This window comes from Leucopleurus acutus (assembly GCF_964270905.1).
Source record: "Leucopleurus acutus genome assembly, chromosome: 14".
Taxonomy (NCBI): Eukaryota; Metazoa; Chordata; class Mammalia; order Artiodactyla; family Delphinidae; genus Leucopleurus; species Leucopleurus acutus.
This window is the reverse complement of record NC_139156.1, coordinates 31352334-31370520: the sequence shown is the minus strand read 5'-3', so window position 1 is coordinate 31370520 and position 18187 is coordinate 31352334. Positions and strand designations below refer to the sequence as shown.

The 18187-nt window shown below is 41.3% G+C and overlaps 1 protein-coding gene across 1 annotated transcript in view; it reads right to left on the bottom strand.

The window, feature by feature from the left end:
- The window catches only part of BLNK (B cell linker), a 75399-nt gene that overhangs the window by 36297 nt on the left and 20915 nt on the right, over positions 1-18187 (bottom strand). The window contains exons 2-4 of the mRNA XM_082854138.1: positions 16245-16310; positions 11998-12047; positions 1234-1274 (exon numbers count right to left, since the gene is read on the bottom strand). Of these exons, the coding sequence (XP_082710264.1) occupies positions 1234-1274; positions 11998-12047; positions 16245-16310 (157 nt within the window). The remainder of the gene's footprint in view (positions 1-1233; positions 1275-11997; positions 12048-16244; positions 16311-18187) is intronic.

Below are 18187 nucleotides of genomic sequence, written 5' to 3'. Positions count from 1 at the left end.
GTGCTGCTGAGCCCTGGGAGGCTCTCCATGCCTAGGTGACCCACAGTGAGGCCACCTCACTCCTTCTTTACAAAAATATTTTCTCTGCAGTTGAAACGGGAGGAGCTTCCGTCTCCTGATACTCTGAATAAACCCCAGGTGATGTACACAGTGCAGAGCTGGGCTCAGGCTCAATTCTGGGCACTGGACAGGAGTCCTGGGTTCTCATCCTACTGGGTCACTGAGTAATTGAGAGATGGTCGGCAAGTCATTTTCAGGCTCTTGGCCTCAGTTTCCTTATGGGGTATGTGGTTGTGTGGAGGCCCTCTTGGATCCCTTCCAGATATAAAGCTCACAGACTGGAGCAGCCTAACATTCTGCATGAATCTGATATGTGAGGAATAATCATTGTACAGAAAAGTTTTCAGGATGTCTTGTCTCTATAAGATTCAGGCCCAAAGAGAAGTGGCCCCTGGGGCCCTGTGGGTTGCAGAGCCATCTTGAAGAGGTTCACAATTAATTCTGACACACCACTCCAATGTCATCATGGTCAGGGAGAGCCCTCGCCATCTGTGGCCCCCAGAGTCCGTTCATATCTTCTTGGTCACAGCAAGCCCCTTGAGTTTTAAAAGTCTGCTTCTGAGATCTGAGAGCCTGGGTTTGAATTTTGGAATTGCAAGTTACTTAAACTCTCCATGTCTTGGTTTCTTCACCTGTAAAATGGGCAGGGCTGATGTCCAAACTGTTTAAGAACAAATCCAGCCCAGGTACTGACCGTGACCTTAAGGAGTGTCCCGGAGACTCCCCGATGTGCCAAGCATTCACTCTCTAGTTTGTTTAGGGCTCCTGGCAGGGACCAAGCAGTGATGGGGCACTGCGGAATTCAGGGCAGAGGCATTTGCCAACGGAGGTGGAAATATTCAAGCATTTTAACGTCTGTTTTGGCTGTGCTGATGAGTACTCTGAATACCAGCAGAAAATGGGGATAAGAATGCCTACTCATAGGGCTGTCACGAGGGTTACACGAGGGAATAAGTAGGAAGCTCCTAGCCTGGCACATGATGGTGCTTGCTCACGCCAGCCGTTGTGAGGTTATTGCTGCCCAGCCTATAGGTGGCCCTTCCAGCCCAGCCATCTCCCCTCCGTGATGGGCAGCTGACCGCCAGCGTGTCATTCAGAAACAAGTCTTTATAAAGGCCTCCCAGGGGCCCTGGTGGAAATGATACCCTTCTAGTCCCAGGAACAAATACTTACAAAGTCATCTGACCACTGCTCCTCTTCGTCAGCTGGCCTCTCTGAAATGGCATGTGGGAAGCAGAATGCACAAACATAAGTCTCAGCTGACCAGCTCCACCCTGTCCACAAGCACCCCAAACCTGCCTTCTCTGCCTTTGAGCCACCAGCTCCTATCTACGAGGCCTTGAACGGTTATTACAGTCATCTCATGTTCATTCCTTTCAAATCCTTTTTTTGTTTGTTTTTTTAAAGTCAGTTCTCAGAGGGAAGTTTATAGCTATACAAGCCTACCTCAAGAAACAAGAAAAATCTCAAATAAACAATCTAACCTTACACCTAAAGGAGCTAGAGAAAGAAGAACAAACAAAACCCAAAGTTAGAAGAAGGAAAGAAATCATAAAGATCAGAGCAGAAATAAATGAAATAGAAACAAAGAAAACAAGAGCAAAGATCAATAAAACTAAAAGCTGGTTCTTTGAGGAGATAAACAAAATTGATAAACCATTAACCAGACTCAACAAGAAAAAAAGGGAGAAGACTCAAATCAATAAAATTAGAAATGAAAAAGGAGAAGTTACAACAGACACCGCAGAAATACAAAGCATCCTAAGAGACTACTACAAGCAACTCTATGCCAATCAAATGGACAACCTGGAAGAAATGGACAAATTCTTAGAAAAGTATAACCTCCCAAGACTGAACCAGGAAGAAATAGAAAATATGAACAGACCAATCACAAGTAATGAAATTGAAACTGTGATTAAAAGTCTTCCCACAGGGCTTCCCTGGTGGCGCAGTGGTTGAGAGTCCGCCTGCCGAGGCAGGGGACACGGGTTCGTGCCCTGGTCCGGGAGGATCCCACATGCCGCAGAGCAGCTGGGCCCGTGAGCCATGGCCGCTGAGCCTGCATGTCCGGAGCCTGTGTCCACAACGGGAGAGGCCACAGCAGTGAGAGGCCTGCGTACCGCAAAAAAAAAAAAAAAAAAAGTCTTCCCACAAACAAAAGTACAGGACCAGGTGGCTTCACAGGTGAATTCTATCAAACGTTTAGAAAAGAGCTAACACCCATCCTTCTCAAACTCTTCCAAAAGATTGCGGAGGAAGGAACACATCCAAACTCATTCTATGAAGCCACCATCACCCTGATACCAAAACCAGACAAAGATACTACAAAAAAAGAAAATTACAGACCAATATCACTGATGAATATAGATGCAAAAATCCTCAACAAAATACTAGCAAACAGAATCCAACAACACATTAAAAGGATCATACACCATGATCAAGTGGAATTTATCCCAGGGATGCAAGGATTCTTCAATATATGCAAATCAATCAATGTGATACACCATATTAACAAACTGCAGAATAAAAACCATATGATCATCTCAATAGATGCAGAAAAAGCTTTTGACAAAATTCAACACCATTTATGATAAAAACTCTCCAGAAAGTGGGCATAGAGGGAACCTACTTCAACATAATAAAGGCCATATATGACAAACTCACAGCAAACATCATTCTCAATGGTGAAAAACTGAAAGCATTTCCTCTAAGATCAGGAACCAGACAAGGATGTACACTCTCACCACTATTATTCAACATAGTTTTGGAAGTCCTAGCCACGGCAATCAGAGAAGAAAATGAAATAAAAGGAATACAAATTGGAAAAGAAGAAGTAAAACTGTCATTGTTTGCAGATGACATGATACTCTACATAGAGAATCCTAAAGATGCCACCAGAAAACTGCTAGAGCTAATCAATGAATTTGGTAAAGTGACCCGATACAAAATTAATGCACAGAAATCTCTTGCATCCCTATACACTAATGATGAAAAATCTGAAAGAGAAATTAAGGAAACACTCCCATTTACCGTTGCAACAAAAAGAATAAAATACCTAGGAATAAATCTACCTAGGGAGACAAAACACCTGTATGCAGAAAACTGTAAAACACTGATGAAAGAAATTAAAGATGATACCAACAGATGGAGAGATATACCATGTTCTTGGATTGGAAGAATCAATATTGTGAAAATGACTATACTACACAAGGCAATCTACAGATTCAATGCAATCCCTATCAAATTACCAATGGCATTTTTACAGAACTAGAACAAAAAATCTTAAAATTTGTATGGAGACACAAAAGATCCCAAATAGCCAAAGCAGTCTTGAGGGAAAAAAATGGAGCTGGAGGAATCAGACTCCCTTACTTCAGACTATACTACAAAGCTACAGTAATCAAGACAATATGGTAGTGGCACAAAAACAGAAATACAGATCAATGGAACAGGATAGAAAGCCCAGAGATAAACCCACACACCTATGGTCAACTAATCTGTGACAAAGGAGGCAAGTATATACAATGGAGAAAAGACAGTCTCTTCAATAAGTGGTGCTGGGAAAACTAGACAGCTACATGTAAAACAATGAAATTAGAACACTCCCTAACACCATACACAAAAATAAACTCAAAATGGATTCGAGACCTAAATGTAAGATTGGGCACTATAAAACTCTTAGAGGGAAATATAGGATGAACACTCTTTGACATAAATCACAGCAAGATCTTTTTTGATCCACCTCCTAGAGTAATGGAAATAAAAACAAAAATAAACAAATGGGACCTAATGAAACTTAAAAGCTTTTGCACAACAAAGGAAACTATAAACAAGACAAAAAGACAACCCTCAGAATGGGCAAAAATATTTCGAAATGAATCAACAGACAAACAATTAGTCTCCAAAATATATAAACAGCTCATGCAGCTCAATATTTAAAAAACAAACAACCCAATCCAAAAACGGGCAGAAGACCTAAATAGACAGTTCTCCAAAGAAGACATACAGATGGCCAAGAAGCACATGAAAAGCTGCTCAACATCACTAATTATTAGAGAAATGCAAATCAGAACTACAATGAGGTATCACCTCACACCAGTTAGAATGGGCATCATCAGAAAATCTACATACAACAAATGCTGGAGAGGGTGTGGAGAAAAGGGAACCCTCTTTCACGTTTGGTGGGAATGTAAATTGATACAGCCACTATGGAGAACAGTATGGAGGTTCTTTAAAGAACTAAAAATAGAATTACCATATGATCCAGCAATCCCACTACTGGGCATATACCCAGAGAAAACCATAATTCAAAAAGACACATGCACCTCAATGTTCATTGCAGCACTATCAACAATAGCCAGGTCATGGAAGCAACCTAAATGCCCATCGACAGACGAATGGATAAAGAAGATGTGGTACATATATACAATGGAATATTACTGAGCCATGAAAAGGAACGACATTGGGTCATTTGTTGAGACATGGATGGGTCTAGAGACTGTCATACAGAGTGAAGTAAGTCAGAAAGAGAAAAACAAGTATCGTATATTAACGCATATATGTGGAACCTAGAAAATGGTACAGATGAACCGGTTTGCAGAGCAGAAATTGAGACACAGATGTAGAGAACAAACGTATGGACACCAAGGGGGGAAAGTGGTGGGGGTGGTGTGGTGGTGTGATGAATTGGGAGATTGGGATTGACATGTATACACTGATGTATGTAAAATGGTTGACTAATAAGAAAAAGAATTTTGAAAAAAATAATATAAAATAAAATAAAGTCAGTTCTCAATGCGTTAAGAAAAGTCTCACTGGGGCAGAGAAATGGTGCCTCTGACCCTTATATGTCTTTTTCAAGGGACATTTTTGGGACCTGGGAGTAGCAATCCATACTGTGCTGCTTCCAAGGACTTCTTTGAGTCAATATGTGGACGGTGTAATAGGAAGAACACTGCACAGGGAGTCAGATAGACCTGAATTCTCATCCAGGATCTGTTTCTAACTAGTTGGAGAGTAGGCAAGAATATCTAACATCTCTCGGCCTCAATTTTCCAGATCTATAAAATAAAATTCCAGATCTCTAAAAGAGAGTAACTTCTATGATTCTCTGTGGCTCAAATGTTGACTTTCTTATAAAAAAAAATTTTTTCTGGTGCTTTACTCCATGCCAGGCAATATTATCAGAGCTTTGTACTCACTTAGCTCTCTCAAAAATCTTATGAGGAAACTGAGGACTAGAGAAAATAGATCATTTGCCGAAGGTCATATAGTAAATGGTAAAACCAAGGGTTGAGCTCTGGAAGTTGATTGACTTCCAAGTGCATGCTCTGAACCCCAGCGTCATGCTGCCTCATTGTCCTTGGGCTCCAGGGTGCAGGCACTGTCTTAGGCTCCACAGGGTGTATAAAGATGGATGTGACAGGTCTTAAGTAGCTTATGATCTTGAAGAATAAAATAGGTCTGGATTATGACAGTCAAGGAGACTATTAGACCCCTTTCCCACCAAAACACGTTTAGAGTATGAGAAGCTTAGTGTCAATCCCATCACATAAACTGACCTCAGAGTCTAAATACAATTCACTCAATGAGACACAGGTTCAGATGGCAGAGTGGCTCTGATGACTGCACCATAAAGCATCCCATCTTCCCTCCCACCCCACTGAGCAGCCATGGCTAGAAGGCCTGGTGGATGGTCCCTGAATCCCCCAGAACCTCAGTGGAAGCTTTTCTTGCCATTTCTATCCCCTGCCACAGCAGACCACTGACTCCAGAACCAGGGGGAGTCCACAGAGGCACAAGGAAAAGAATTATGGAGCTGAAGCGCGGCCAGAAGGAAGTCTTTGGATCAAGGTGGCCAGGTTTTAAGCAGTGGTATCAACAGCGCCCTCTCTCAGGAGAAACGTGATAGAGGCTCTAAGAAGGAGCTTCATTCTACAAGTCAAACGTGAGTAAAACCTTGACATTAACAGAAAATAATTCTTATGAAATTATTCTCTGGGTTGACTTATACCAAATTATAGTGTATTCTGATCATTAGGTTTGCCAAGAAACTCTAGAAGAATAGGTGAACAAGTCCTCTTCCCAATATGCCAATACTGGAACAGTGGGGGAAGAAATTTCTAATACCTTAAGTTTGGGGATAACTGAAGGTCAAAACGTAAGGCAGCAAGATGTTTTTGTTTCAATCATTTACAATAGAAACCTTTATAAAATGCTTTTATAAGACACACTTCCCTGCCTTGGTTCACTCCTGTTCTCAGTCAGGCAGGGTCCACTTTCTGATTAGCTACTCGTGAAAGCAGTTGCAGCCATCGTCTAACTAGTTTTCCTGTCTCCACTATCCTTCCTCTTCAATTCATCCTTCCGACCGTTTCTGGCTATTTTCTTAAAATAAAGGTTGGATCATGCGCTTCCTTTCCTCAAGAATCATCAGTGGCTCCCTATGGAATAAAGTCAAGCTTCTGTATCAGCACATTCAAATGCCTGAACCTGCTGTCCCTCCATCGGCTCCTCTTGCAGCCGGATCGTCCTTGTTCACGTCTAGTAATACCAGACAGCTGGTTCCTCCAGCCTGCACTTTTGATAGTTCTCTGCTCTGCTAGCGCTGCTCCCCCAGCCCATCTTCCTTCTTCCATGGAAATCCCGTCATCCCTCCTCTATAAGGTCTTTCCCAGTCCCTCTGCTCATAACCCGTCAACTTCTTCCTCTGAGCCCTCGTAGATGCTGCTGGCCCCTTGTAGCATGTACTTCATTCTGCCCTGTGCTATGACTAAGTTGTTTGTGTCTCTCTGTACCGAAAAGCAAGACCTATTTAATTTATCTATGGGTCTGGATGGCATTTTGCATTTTGTAGTTCTGCATTAATAAAAGCATAAACTGATAAATGTGTTGAATGGGTGACAATGAGGAAAATAATAATAGATTCCATCATTGAATACCTCCTATGTGCTGGGTGCTAGGGGAAGTGTTATAAGTGTATTTCTTCATTTATCCTCAAAGCAGTACTATGTGGTAGGGGCCATTATTATCTCTGTTTTACAATCGAGGAAACTGGGGCTAAGGCACATGTGTCTGAGGCACATGGCTGGTGAGTATGGGGGCTGGATTGGAGGCCAGGCTGTGTTGGCTCCTGCAGCTGAAATCTCATGTGAGCCACCTGGCCCTCCACTGAGCATTCAGATAAAACCAAGGAGAAACAGAAAGCTCTGCTTCTGTGGTGGGCATTTACCCAGCAATCCCTGTCTAAGTATCTTTCTTTGCCCTGAGGTCTCCCCGCTTTATCATTGCTCGGATCTCTTCCCTGAACCTTATCAGTGGTGGGAGGAGAAGGTGGACCTCCTGGGGACATGACAACAGCCCCTGGCTGTCAGGGCCCTAGCGTACAAGGAGAGAGGCCTTGTTCAGTTCTGACCTCTCAGGGGCTTGCAGAGTGACGAGTGGGGCTTCTGCAGTGACCCCAGAAGACTCTGGGGCACCACGACTGATCTCCCCTCCCCACCCTCCCTCTCCAGCCAGACCTTAGACTCAAAGATAGAGGAGGCTGTTCAACTCTGAAAGTTCAACAAGCAGGTGTTAATGTCAGAGGCTCTGGGGCTTTCAGAATAGTAAATAAGAAATGCCCCAGAAAAGTGTAGCCATCCCAGCTTGGGTCAAAGGGAGGAAAAATGGAAGCCTGGGGTGGGTCTTCTTTTTAGTGGCTGCAGTAACCTTGGACAGGTTACTTAATGTTCCTGAAACACATTTTCCTCATTTGTGAAACTGAGATAGTCATTTCTATATAATGTGCTAATGGGAGATTAAATGAGCTAATGTCTGTAAAGAGCTTAGCATAATGCCCAGGACAGAGTAAACACCCAATATGTTTTGGATATCTTCCTTTCCCACAACAATGCCAGCTGCGCAGGAGTAATACAGTTTGCTCAGTGGACCGTGAGCTCCCTGTGAGCAATGTTCCCTCCTCAGAGACCAAGCAGGGTTGTGAGGTCTGAAGTGAAAGCAACAGGCTGCACGCTGGCCTGACCTGCATCTGTAGGAGGTCCAGGCCTCCATTCTTTGTATAATTCAAGCTTTGTCCTTACACACTCCACTAGAGGGACTGTGGTTACTCTTTTGCTGACCTCTGGGGGGCGCTGGCTCTTTCTATCCTCTGCTCTCTGAAGGTCAGCATCACCAAGGTCAACACACTCTCCAACTTGGCTTAAAGGGTTTGGGAAGCCATTTGCTTCTGGAACTGGAAAGAGGACATAATTCCAGCATCCAGCTGAAACAGGTGGGGCTGTTTCAGAAGCCTTGGGTGGATCAAATCTGCACAGACCTCCAGGGAGCACTTGATAGGCTTCCTGGACTCAGGAGGTCTGGTGGGCTAAGGTCTCCAAGCACTGGGGCCTCCAAGATCCTTGAAGATGCTATAGGTTCAGGAGGAACCGTCAGGGTTGGTTTCTGAGGCCCCAGGCTTGCAGCTGTGCAGGGACCCCAAGGCTCAGGGAAAGTAGCTGGAAATGCTCCTGGGACATGAGTTTGGGGGGGCAGGGATTGGCAAAGGGGGTACTAACTGCAGGTGATGATGGTGGTTTTGCCAAAAGGACCTTTTCCAGGGATTGAGTGTAAGAGCAGGGAGATTAAGCAAGGCCATATTGGTCTGGTGAAACAATAGGATAAATTTTAGAGATTCTGGAACTTCAACAGATTTGTCTTTCAGTTCAGGAGAATCAATATAAGAACAGAGTTGGTGGTTTATAGCAGGGTTTGTCAAATTTAATATACATTCAAATCCTCTGGAGTTCTTCTTAAAATGCAAATTCTGATCCAGTAGTTCTAGGGTGGAGCAGAGATTTTGCATTTCTAACAAGCTCCCAGGTGATGCTGTTGCTGCCAGGCTAGGAATTACACTTTGAGTAGCAAAGACTTAGAAGACATGACTGGGCCAGGTTTCTGTGTTCCAAGAGAGATTAAGTACAAATGTACTGATATCAAGACTATTTGGGGGGTTTCAGGGAAGAGAGCAGGTGTCTGAGGTCAAGAAAGGCAACTTCTGAGCATCAAGGAGATTGGAAGAGGCAAAGTTCTAAAGCCAGGGAAGGTTAGGAGAGACTTGCTTCATCACTGGGTCCTGGGCTCCCAGGACTTGTGTTTCTGCCAGAGTGTTGGGTATTTGCTTTGGCGGGAACCTAACAGGTCTTCTGGTTCAGCCCCACATGATCTAGAAAAGGAGAAAAGAGCGAGTTGTCCAAAGTTACACAGCCATTTAGTGTCTAGGCATTGAAGGACCTTGTATGCAGGCTCGGTAGTTTGCAGTTCTTCTTGTTGATGATGGAGAGCCATGAAAATATTTAAGCAAAGGTATTTCAGAACAGTTCTCTGGTGGAGGTTGAGAGGACCCCGTGGAATTAGGAATTCAGGAGACTACTTAGAGGCTTTTGTTCTAGGACAAGCAAGAGATGACCAGGGTCTGAGCTGTAGCCATGTACATAGAGAGGGGCAAAAATGTTTGAGAGACACTTAAAAGAGAGAATTAATAAGTTTTAGAGATTAATTTTTTTTTGTAGAGTTTGAAGGAAGAGGAGGAATCAAGGATGATCTCCAGTGTGTGTGGGTTAGGCCAAAGGGTGAATAAATCATGAATCTCCCTGTCTTCCGCCCAAGTAAAAAGTAGAGGAAAAGAAGGGGCCTGGGTGAGGGCATGAGCAAGGAGACAGTTGAGTATGAGGAGGCCAGACATCCATCCTGAAGTCAGATAGATCGAATTGCCTCTGAGCGCCTAATGTTTGTATCCAGCATCTCCAGTGCTGCTGGGTCATCTACAATGTGACAAACGTTCCTCCTAATTCCCCAGGATCCAAATTGAATGTCACCGTCTCAGAGAGACCTTCCCTGACTCCTTACATTGTTCCCTTACCCCATACTGATTCCCTATCACTGCATCTGCCATGTTCCTTCACAGCAGTTACCATGTTTGGTAATTTGTATTTACCTGTTTATGTTCCGATTTATTATGTGACTCCCCACTAGTCATTAGGCACTTTAAGGTTGAAGACTATATTTTTTTCCTTATTATATATCTAGCACAGTGAGTGTCAAACAGGACACTCATGTAATATTTGTTGAGTGAATCAAAGACTGTGTGGTATGGCTGAAGCACCTGGAGATGTTTATTGTAGAGAAGAAGCCATTCGAAGGACCTCACTTCTTAATTCTATCCTTGAAGTTTCACAGAACAACTCTGTTTCCCCTTTTTTTAATATTTAAAAACTTGCACTATGTGGCCACCCGGAGAGACTTAGGAAGCCACAGGAAATGGATCACATCTTCATCACTCCAGGGTTGTCTCTCCGTGACTGGACAAGACAGGCTTGGGAGGTCATCACAGGAGGTGTCCAAGTGGAAAGTGGGCCTTGTGTGTGGTGCATGGTGGGGGGGGGGGGTATCTTTAAGCACTGGATTGGATGTTAGATTATATGACCTCTGGGGTCCCTTTAAAACCTGAGACTCCATGATTCCATATTTTCCAATCAAACCTTTGGGTACCTAACAGGTTCAGTCTGCTTTGATTTCTTTTCTTTTTTAGAACTTGGAGGGAAAATGTATTTGTTCTCTTTAACTTTTCTTTTTTTTTTTGGCTGTACCGCTCGGCTTGTGGGGTATTAGTTCCCCAACCAGGGATTGAACCCGGGCCCTCCGCCAGGAAATTCCCTCATTTGCTTTTGATTAAGTAGATTTTAGACAAGATTGGGTGTGTTCAGGGTGGTATGGCCATAGACAAATTAGGTAGATTTTAAAAGTCAGGACGGGGTGTTTATTCTTTAGCTCCAAATTGCAAAGGAATCCCCTAATCAACTGTCTAGGCTTGCTGACTGATTGGCAATGTGAGGTCAATAAATACTGTGTGACCTAGTGTGTTCTGGAAAGTGACCAATGGGTCAGTCACCAGACTTGGTATGCTGGTCAGCATTTCTGAATGTGATAAGATTCCATCAGTGCCCAAGGGGAACTCAACTACCTGATTTAATGCTATCTTGATCAGTGGCAGAAAAAAATAAAATAAAATAATAATCATCCTTTAAGGTTGTGATTTGGTTTTAGCTGTTGCGCTATAGAGGAAGAGTCTTCATCAATGTCTGTAGCCTTGTGGTTTTCACTGAGGGCTGTATAGATCTGTCCATATCCAGGACATTTTTATATTTAAGCCAGTAGAAAGAGATTTTAGACTTATCCTCCCAATGCATCTGTTCTAGAAAAGGCAAGTGTGGTGGATAGTTTACTTAGCTTACTGCTGCCATAAACACTACTAACCTCAAGAGTAACTCCTCTTCCCTGACGAAGTTGATCTTAGGTGGAATGGGGTTGCAGGGCTAAAACTTGGAGAGCACTGAGTAACTATGTGCTATCAGTAATTTATTCGATACCCCTCCCCCCACCTCACTGACCCTCAAATATCTTTTTAACAATTCTTTGTCTAGGAAGCCTTCCATTCCCCACTTCCTGCACATTCTCCACCTCAGATTAGATTAGGTACTGTTGCTATGTACTTCCATAGAACTTTGTGCTTCCCCATCACGCTGAATTGTAATTGCTTTTAATATCATTTATCTTCCCTTCTAGACTATAAATTCTATGAATATGGAGATTATATCTATTTTATTTTCACTGTATTTCTACTAAAGCCTTGTATGTGCCTGGCACATGGAAGTTGCTTAGTACATATTTGATAAATAGGTGAGTGGATGTATGGATGTATGTATGTATGGATGGATGGATGGATGGATTGAAGGATTACTACCTCCCCGCTATAGTCAAATGCCTAATAGATTTGGTCATTCTTAAAATTAGGATGGGCTCCTTTTGTTTTCAAATGAGGAGAACAGTGTTCACTTTTCAAGAAGTAACTGTGAACGTTAGATTAGTCAAGAGTCCAAGTATCTTAGAAATAACTCTTACCTGAGGCATAGTCCCTTCGTGGAACACTTGGAGGTGCTTTGACTTTCAGCCTGTAAATAACAAATTAGACATCTGGTCAGTGAGTAGGACAACTGTTGTCAAGGTCCATGATATAAGCATGTTTAGAGATAATGGATAGATAACTAATAGAATAATAGCTTCTTTTGGACTCATCACATTGAAAGACTAAATGTACTGTAAACATAGCAAAGCCATTAGTGAGCGGTTTCCCACCTCTCCCCATCTCCCCGGTGTGGCTGTGACTCGACAAAAGTGAAGTTGGGAGGTGAAAGGGCTCCGAGAGGCCAGAATACATGTAAGCGCTGAGCTCAGAGGTCCAAGGAAGGTAAATGTTGATTGGTTGATAGGAAGGCAAGAGAAGATGAACTCTATTTTAACAAATAATTTAATAAACGCTTTAAATAATAGTAAAAAATTAGCTATAATCAACAGTTTAGCTGTAGGTGGGACTGAAATTATTTTTGTACTATTGAAAAAATGCCAAATAAGTGAGCAGTGAGTGTCTCCAGGTTGGGGATTGTGATATTTAGATTAGAAGTTGAACTGTTTCAAGCACTCTCAAAACTGCTATCTTTATGCACATATAAAATGTTCTGAATATGCACAATGCTTCCCCACTCATTAAAAGGAGAAAACTAAAATTACATTTCAAAAATGTATCCCAGTTTTTAGGCTTTTTACAAGTTCTGACAACACTTTCTCTTTCATTATTTGAAATGTGTAAGGTTTATAGTAAATTATTATTTTTAATAATAGTTACCCATTTTATTTAAGAATGATTTGCTTAGTGAAATTTAAAATATATATAAATAAACCTATATAAAACTCAGTAGCCTTCATATACTAAAATATCACATCTCTTTATATAAGCAGTGTATAAGGTAACCATTACATACAAAACATATTTCATTTTGGGGGGAAAAAAGCGGTACAGAAAATCACGTTTGATTACAAAAAACAAGCCTTATAAACCAGAACTGTAATGTTGCAAAACTAACAATATTTATATTTGCCTAGAAATTCTGCTTTTTGTTTCACCAAAGGCTCTCCTGTTTGTTATTTCATTTAATTCTCAGCAAGCCAGCAGGGCGAGCTGGGAAGACATTGTCATTAGACCTATGATGAGGTCCAGAGAGAGATTGTCCAAGGTGATGAAGGGAAGAAAAACAAAAACAAAAGTGTATCTGGTGCGAGATCTGTTCATGGAACATTAAGATTTCAAAAAACACAAACCAACTATTACTTTTTATTGCCTTCCTTTCAAAAAAGGAAAGAAAGGGTATTTTAATACCCCCAAATGTGTGAAGGTCATCATCTCAGAATAAAGGACAGATTCAAGAGATTACCGTTGTTCACTGAACACCGACCAGGAATAAGAGGTGTGGTTTGGGCCTCACTGAGCAGCCAGCAGCTGCATGCCAACCCCCAACACTTGAAGGTCCTTATTTTCTCATTTGACCATGAACCAGTGACAACTCTGTTCTGCTCTTCTGTTAGGAAACCAGTGTGCTCAACTGTGCTTCCTCCTTTCAAGGTGGCACCTGTTACTTGGTTACGAGTGAGAGCTTAACTTCGGGGCACTTAGACCCAAAGGGCCATTGACTTCACCCAGGGTAATGACTGTGGCAGCCATATTTCCCAAGCTGAGAAGAAAACATGGTTTGTCAAGTAAAAGTGCATTTAGGGACAATGGGCAGAATGACACAGAAATTATATGGAAAAATTTGAGCTCCATGGCTTCTGTTAAGTATGACTGGCCATGGAATAAAGAGACATTTTATACAAAGACTTCATATTATTGAGAGAATTGGTGTATTGTAAAATTGGCAACTGTGGGATAATTAATCTAGAATTGCTAGTAATTGAAACAATGACTAGCAGGGTTCTCTCATTTCAATGAGAGTCTATATATATCAGAAATAAGAAATGAAAATAATCACACACCTCTCGCCATCATAGGACAGAACATGAAGACAAATTCTTCTCCTGTATGAGGTGACCACTGCCCCACAAGCAGAAGACCATTTTAACTATTTTATGGTGATCAGTTATACATATTGAAACTCGTTTACATTTTATAGCCTAAAAACACCACAAAAAGTGATTTCTTACTCTTTTTTTTAATTTTATTTATTTTTTGGCTGCATTGGGTCTTCGTTGCTGCATGCGGGCTTTCTCTAGTTGTGGCGAACGGGGGCTACTCTTCTTTGCTGTACGCAGGCTTCTCATTGTGGTGGTTGCGAAACACAGACTCTAGGCGCGCAGGCTTCAGTAATTGTAACACACGGGCTTCAGTAGCTGCAGCACGCAGGCTCTAGGGCACAGGCTCAGTAGTTGTGTGGCGCACGGGCTTAGTTGCTCTGCGGCATGTGGGATCTTCCCAGACCAGGGCTCGAACTCGTTTCCCCTGCATTGGCAGGCAGATTCTTAACCACTGCTCCACTAGGGAAGTCCCTGATTTCTTACTCTTAAGTTTCGCAAAGACCAAAAAAAGCAAAAAAAAAGATACTCTGTTCTGAAGGCACAAGGAAATGAACTCTTATCCACTATTGGTGGTACAAAATTTTTGGACAGCAATTTGGCAATATCAAGCAAAATTTCAAGGGCACAAATCCTTCTACCCAGAAACTAGAAATTTCAGTTCAGGAATTTAGCTTTCTGGTACATTGAAAGTCTGCAAAGGATATTTATTGAAGTATTATTTGTGACAGGTAAACTAAAAGAAATGGCCACAAAATTTTGATAGATATTATCAAATTGGCCCCCAAAATGTATGTTTAAACTCCTACTCCCACTTTAAAAAATGTCCATCAATATGTAACTGGTTAAATTAATGATAATACATTTATAGTAGACTATTAATTATCTGTTTAAAAGGTATATGGTGGGCTTCCCTGCTGGCACAGCGGTTGAGAATCTGCCTGCCAATGCAGGGTTCAAGCTCTGGTCCAAGAAGATCCCACGTACTGCGGAGCAACTAAGCGCATGCGACACAACTTCTGAGCCTGCGCTCTAGAGCCCATGAGCCACAGTTCCTGAGCCCGCGAGCCACAACTACTGAAGCCCACGTGCCTAGAACCCATGCTCCGCAACAAGAGAAGCCACCGCAATGAGAAGCCCATGCACCACAACGAAGAGTAGCCCCACTCGCCATAACTAGAGAAAGCCCGTGCGCAGCATGAAGACCTAAAGCAGCCAAAAATAAATAAATAAATAAACTTTTAAAAAAAGGTATATCGTTATTTTTACATACTAACAAAGAAAGATGTCTGTGATTTAGCATTAATTAAAACCAACAAAGCAAGTTGGTAGAATGTGTATGTGGTATGATGCCACTCATGATGAAAATGTATGTACTATATCTATGTCAACATGTGTATGTGAGCATGTAAGCATACACATATAGATATATAAACCAAATTCGCTCATGCTGTGTCCATTTCTGGGGAGTGGGTTAGGGTGGGGATAGGAGAAAGTGAGAGATTTTGACTTTGTACTATTCTGAACTCTTTGATTTTTTTTTTCCTGGTGAATCTGTATTACTTTCATAAAAACAAAAACAAAAAAGCCTTAAACAAAATCTTAACAGAATACCATTTCCCCTTTCCTCTTGACTTAGATTTTGAGTGGCAAATGCTGGTATGTACAATGTACAATTTCTATTCTCTAAAAAGCAACAAAAAGAACCTTAGGGGCTTGTGTGTGTGTCTGTGTGTGCAGGAAGGTTTGGAATTCTAACTTGCCCTCTCCAAGTGCCAATTGAAAACACCATTTTAAGGCCATAATTGAAAAAGCAGAAATCAAAATATGGAAACAGTTATGGCATCCTAAAGAAGTCAGGCTGTGTTATTGCAACTTCTCTTTTGGACTTCTCCAAGTGTGTCCTAGTGACCCTTGGCTGAGTGGTCAGAGAAGCTGATTGTCCTGCTTCTATAAAGGTCTCTTTTGATGTTTGCCAGGCACCTTGCATGGCATAGCTCAGCTTTCCAGCAGTGAGAGAGAAAAGCAAGGTGCCTGAGTACCACCCACTCATTCACCATGTTTCCTGAATGTGGGTCTGACCACCATGACTCTAGCCATGAGTAAGAAAGTGTCGCATGCTAAAGAGGTTGCAACTCATCACTCGGGTAACAGGGAAGTTTTGTGTTCTTCCACTTAGTGCAGGCTGACATAAGATGTTATTTACCTAAATAAGTGTTCACATAGTGCTATGGCATCTAACTTACTTTTTGATCTTGTTCATTATTCCACCTTCATTGTTCTTGATATCATGGACCATTTTTTGAAGCTGCCTGTAAGAAATGAAATTAAACATAAAATGTTAACAACTAGGTTGATTTTTTAAAAAGTCTTCTCTCCTTCTTGAGTATAAAGAAAAAAGAGAGAGAGAGAAAGAAACACCTTACCATAAACCCCCAAACACCCGTTCAACACCCCCACCCGTTGAAGTCTGGGTCAGTCTATGGCTGTAAGAGGAATTCTGATTCTCAGATCAGAACAGAATATCTGTTCTGAGGAGACATGTGAGCTATCATAAGCCTCACTGTTTATCACTTATTGTCCTCGGAGCATCAACATTGCAGGGATGCAGCTACCTTGAAGGACACAGTATAGACAGAAATCAGACTCAAGATTTTTTTTTCTTGGTTAACTTAACTAGGTAGAATCTGGAAAATTGCACAGATATCTGAAACTTCTGCAGAACCAAAAGTAATATGCACAAAATCGAAAGATAAATGCCATGCTGGAAGAAATATTTGCAACACATAATAAGAAGAAGAACTACATGTTTTGATTAACAAAGAAATCTTACAACTCAGTAAAAAAAGTTTAAAAATGTGGTAGGAAAATGAGCAAAAGATGTGAATGCAGAGCTAACAGAAAAAAAATACCAGTGGCCAACAGACCAATGAAAAGCTATTTAACATCACTTACATTTAAAGAAATCTAAATGGAAACAATGAGATATCATGTTCTACCTATCAGATGGGCAAAACTTAAGCATAATAATCCCCAGGGTTGACAAGTATATGAGAATACAGATATTCTTGGGAATATAAATTATTACAATCAGTATCTGTCAAAATGTAAAACCACTCTGCCTTTTGACCTGGAAATTCCACTGCTAGGAATTTACCTTATGAACATAGTCACAAGCTATACAAACATTATACATATCAGCATGTTTATTGCAGAATTATGTGTAATAACCCTAATCCTTCCTGCCTTTCCCACTAAAAACACCTGGGAACTACCTAAATGCCCATTTATCATTAAAAGGGAACTAGTTAAATACACATTGATAAAACCATAAATGGAATACCACAGACCTTAAAGAAATACATCTATATTGCTGATATGTAAAAATACTCGAGGTATTAAGTTAAATGAAAATGGAGGATGAGGAGAAAGAAAAGAAAGAAGGAAAATTCAGAATATGCATATATTTTTTTGTGGGAAAAAAAGACATACATACATGTGTGCTGATATGGGCATAACTTTTTAGAAGGATATGCAAGAAGTTGTTAAATGGTTTTCAAAGCTAATTGTAATTAGAAAAGTTTACAAATTAGAAAAAGGGTCAAAGTATAGGACCATGTTTTGTTTTCTTAATAATGATTTTCTAACTTAAAATATATCTAAATAAAATTTCACATGGTTCTGCCTTGAAAGAGTAACATATTTGAATTTACCTTCCAGGCAAGCCTTTCCTTTGTTCTGAGAAAACTATTTCATTGGGCCCTTTAGTTAATGAAATGTAAACTTGTATATAGCCATTGTTCTAGAAGAAAATGGACTTTTTCCATTAAAAAATGCAGATTTTTCTCACTTTGGGAGCTAAGCCCTCTGTTAGCTAATATGAAGAGTGGTGCATAATTAGGCTTAGCATAGGTCTAGGAAACCCCATTGATTGGAATTGGAATCTGGGAGAACTAGTCTCTTGGACTATGTATGGATTTATGACTCATATGCTGCAAAGATTTTTGGTGTAGGGATGGAGCAGTTGAGAGGATGAGAGGACAGCTTGTCAGAGGAACTCCGCCTGGCCTGGCCTGTTTGCGTCCTCCACTAAGTGTTAATCTCAGGCTAACTCTCCTGTGCTGATGTTCTGCTGTAGTTGTTTCCTGAGGACCATTGGGCATCAAGGAAATGGTGGGAGATTTATTGC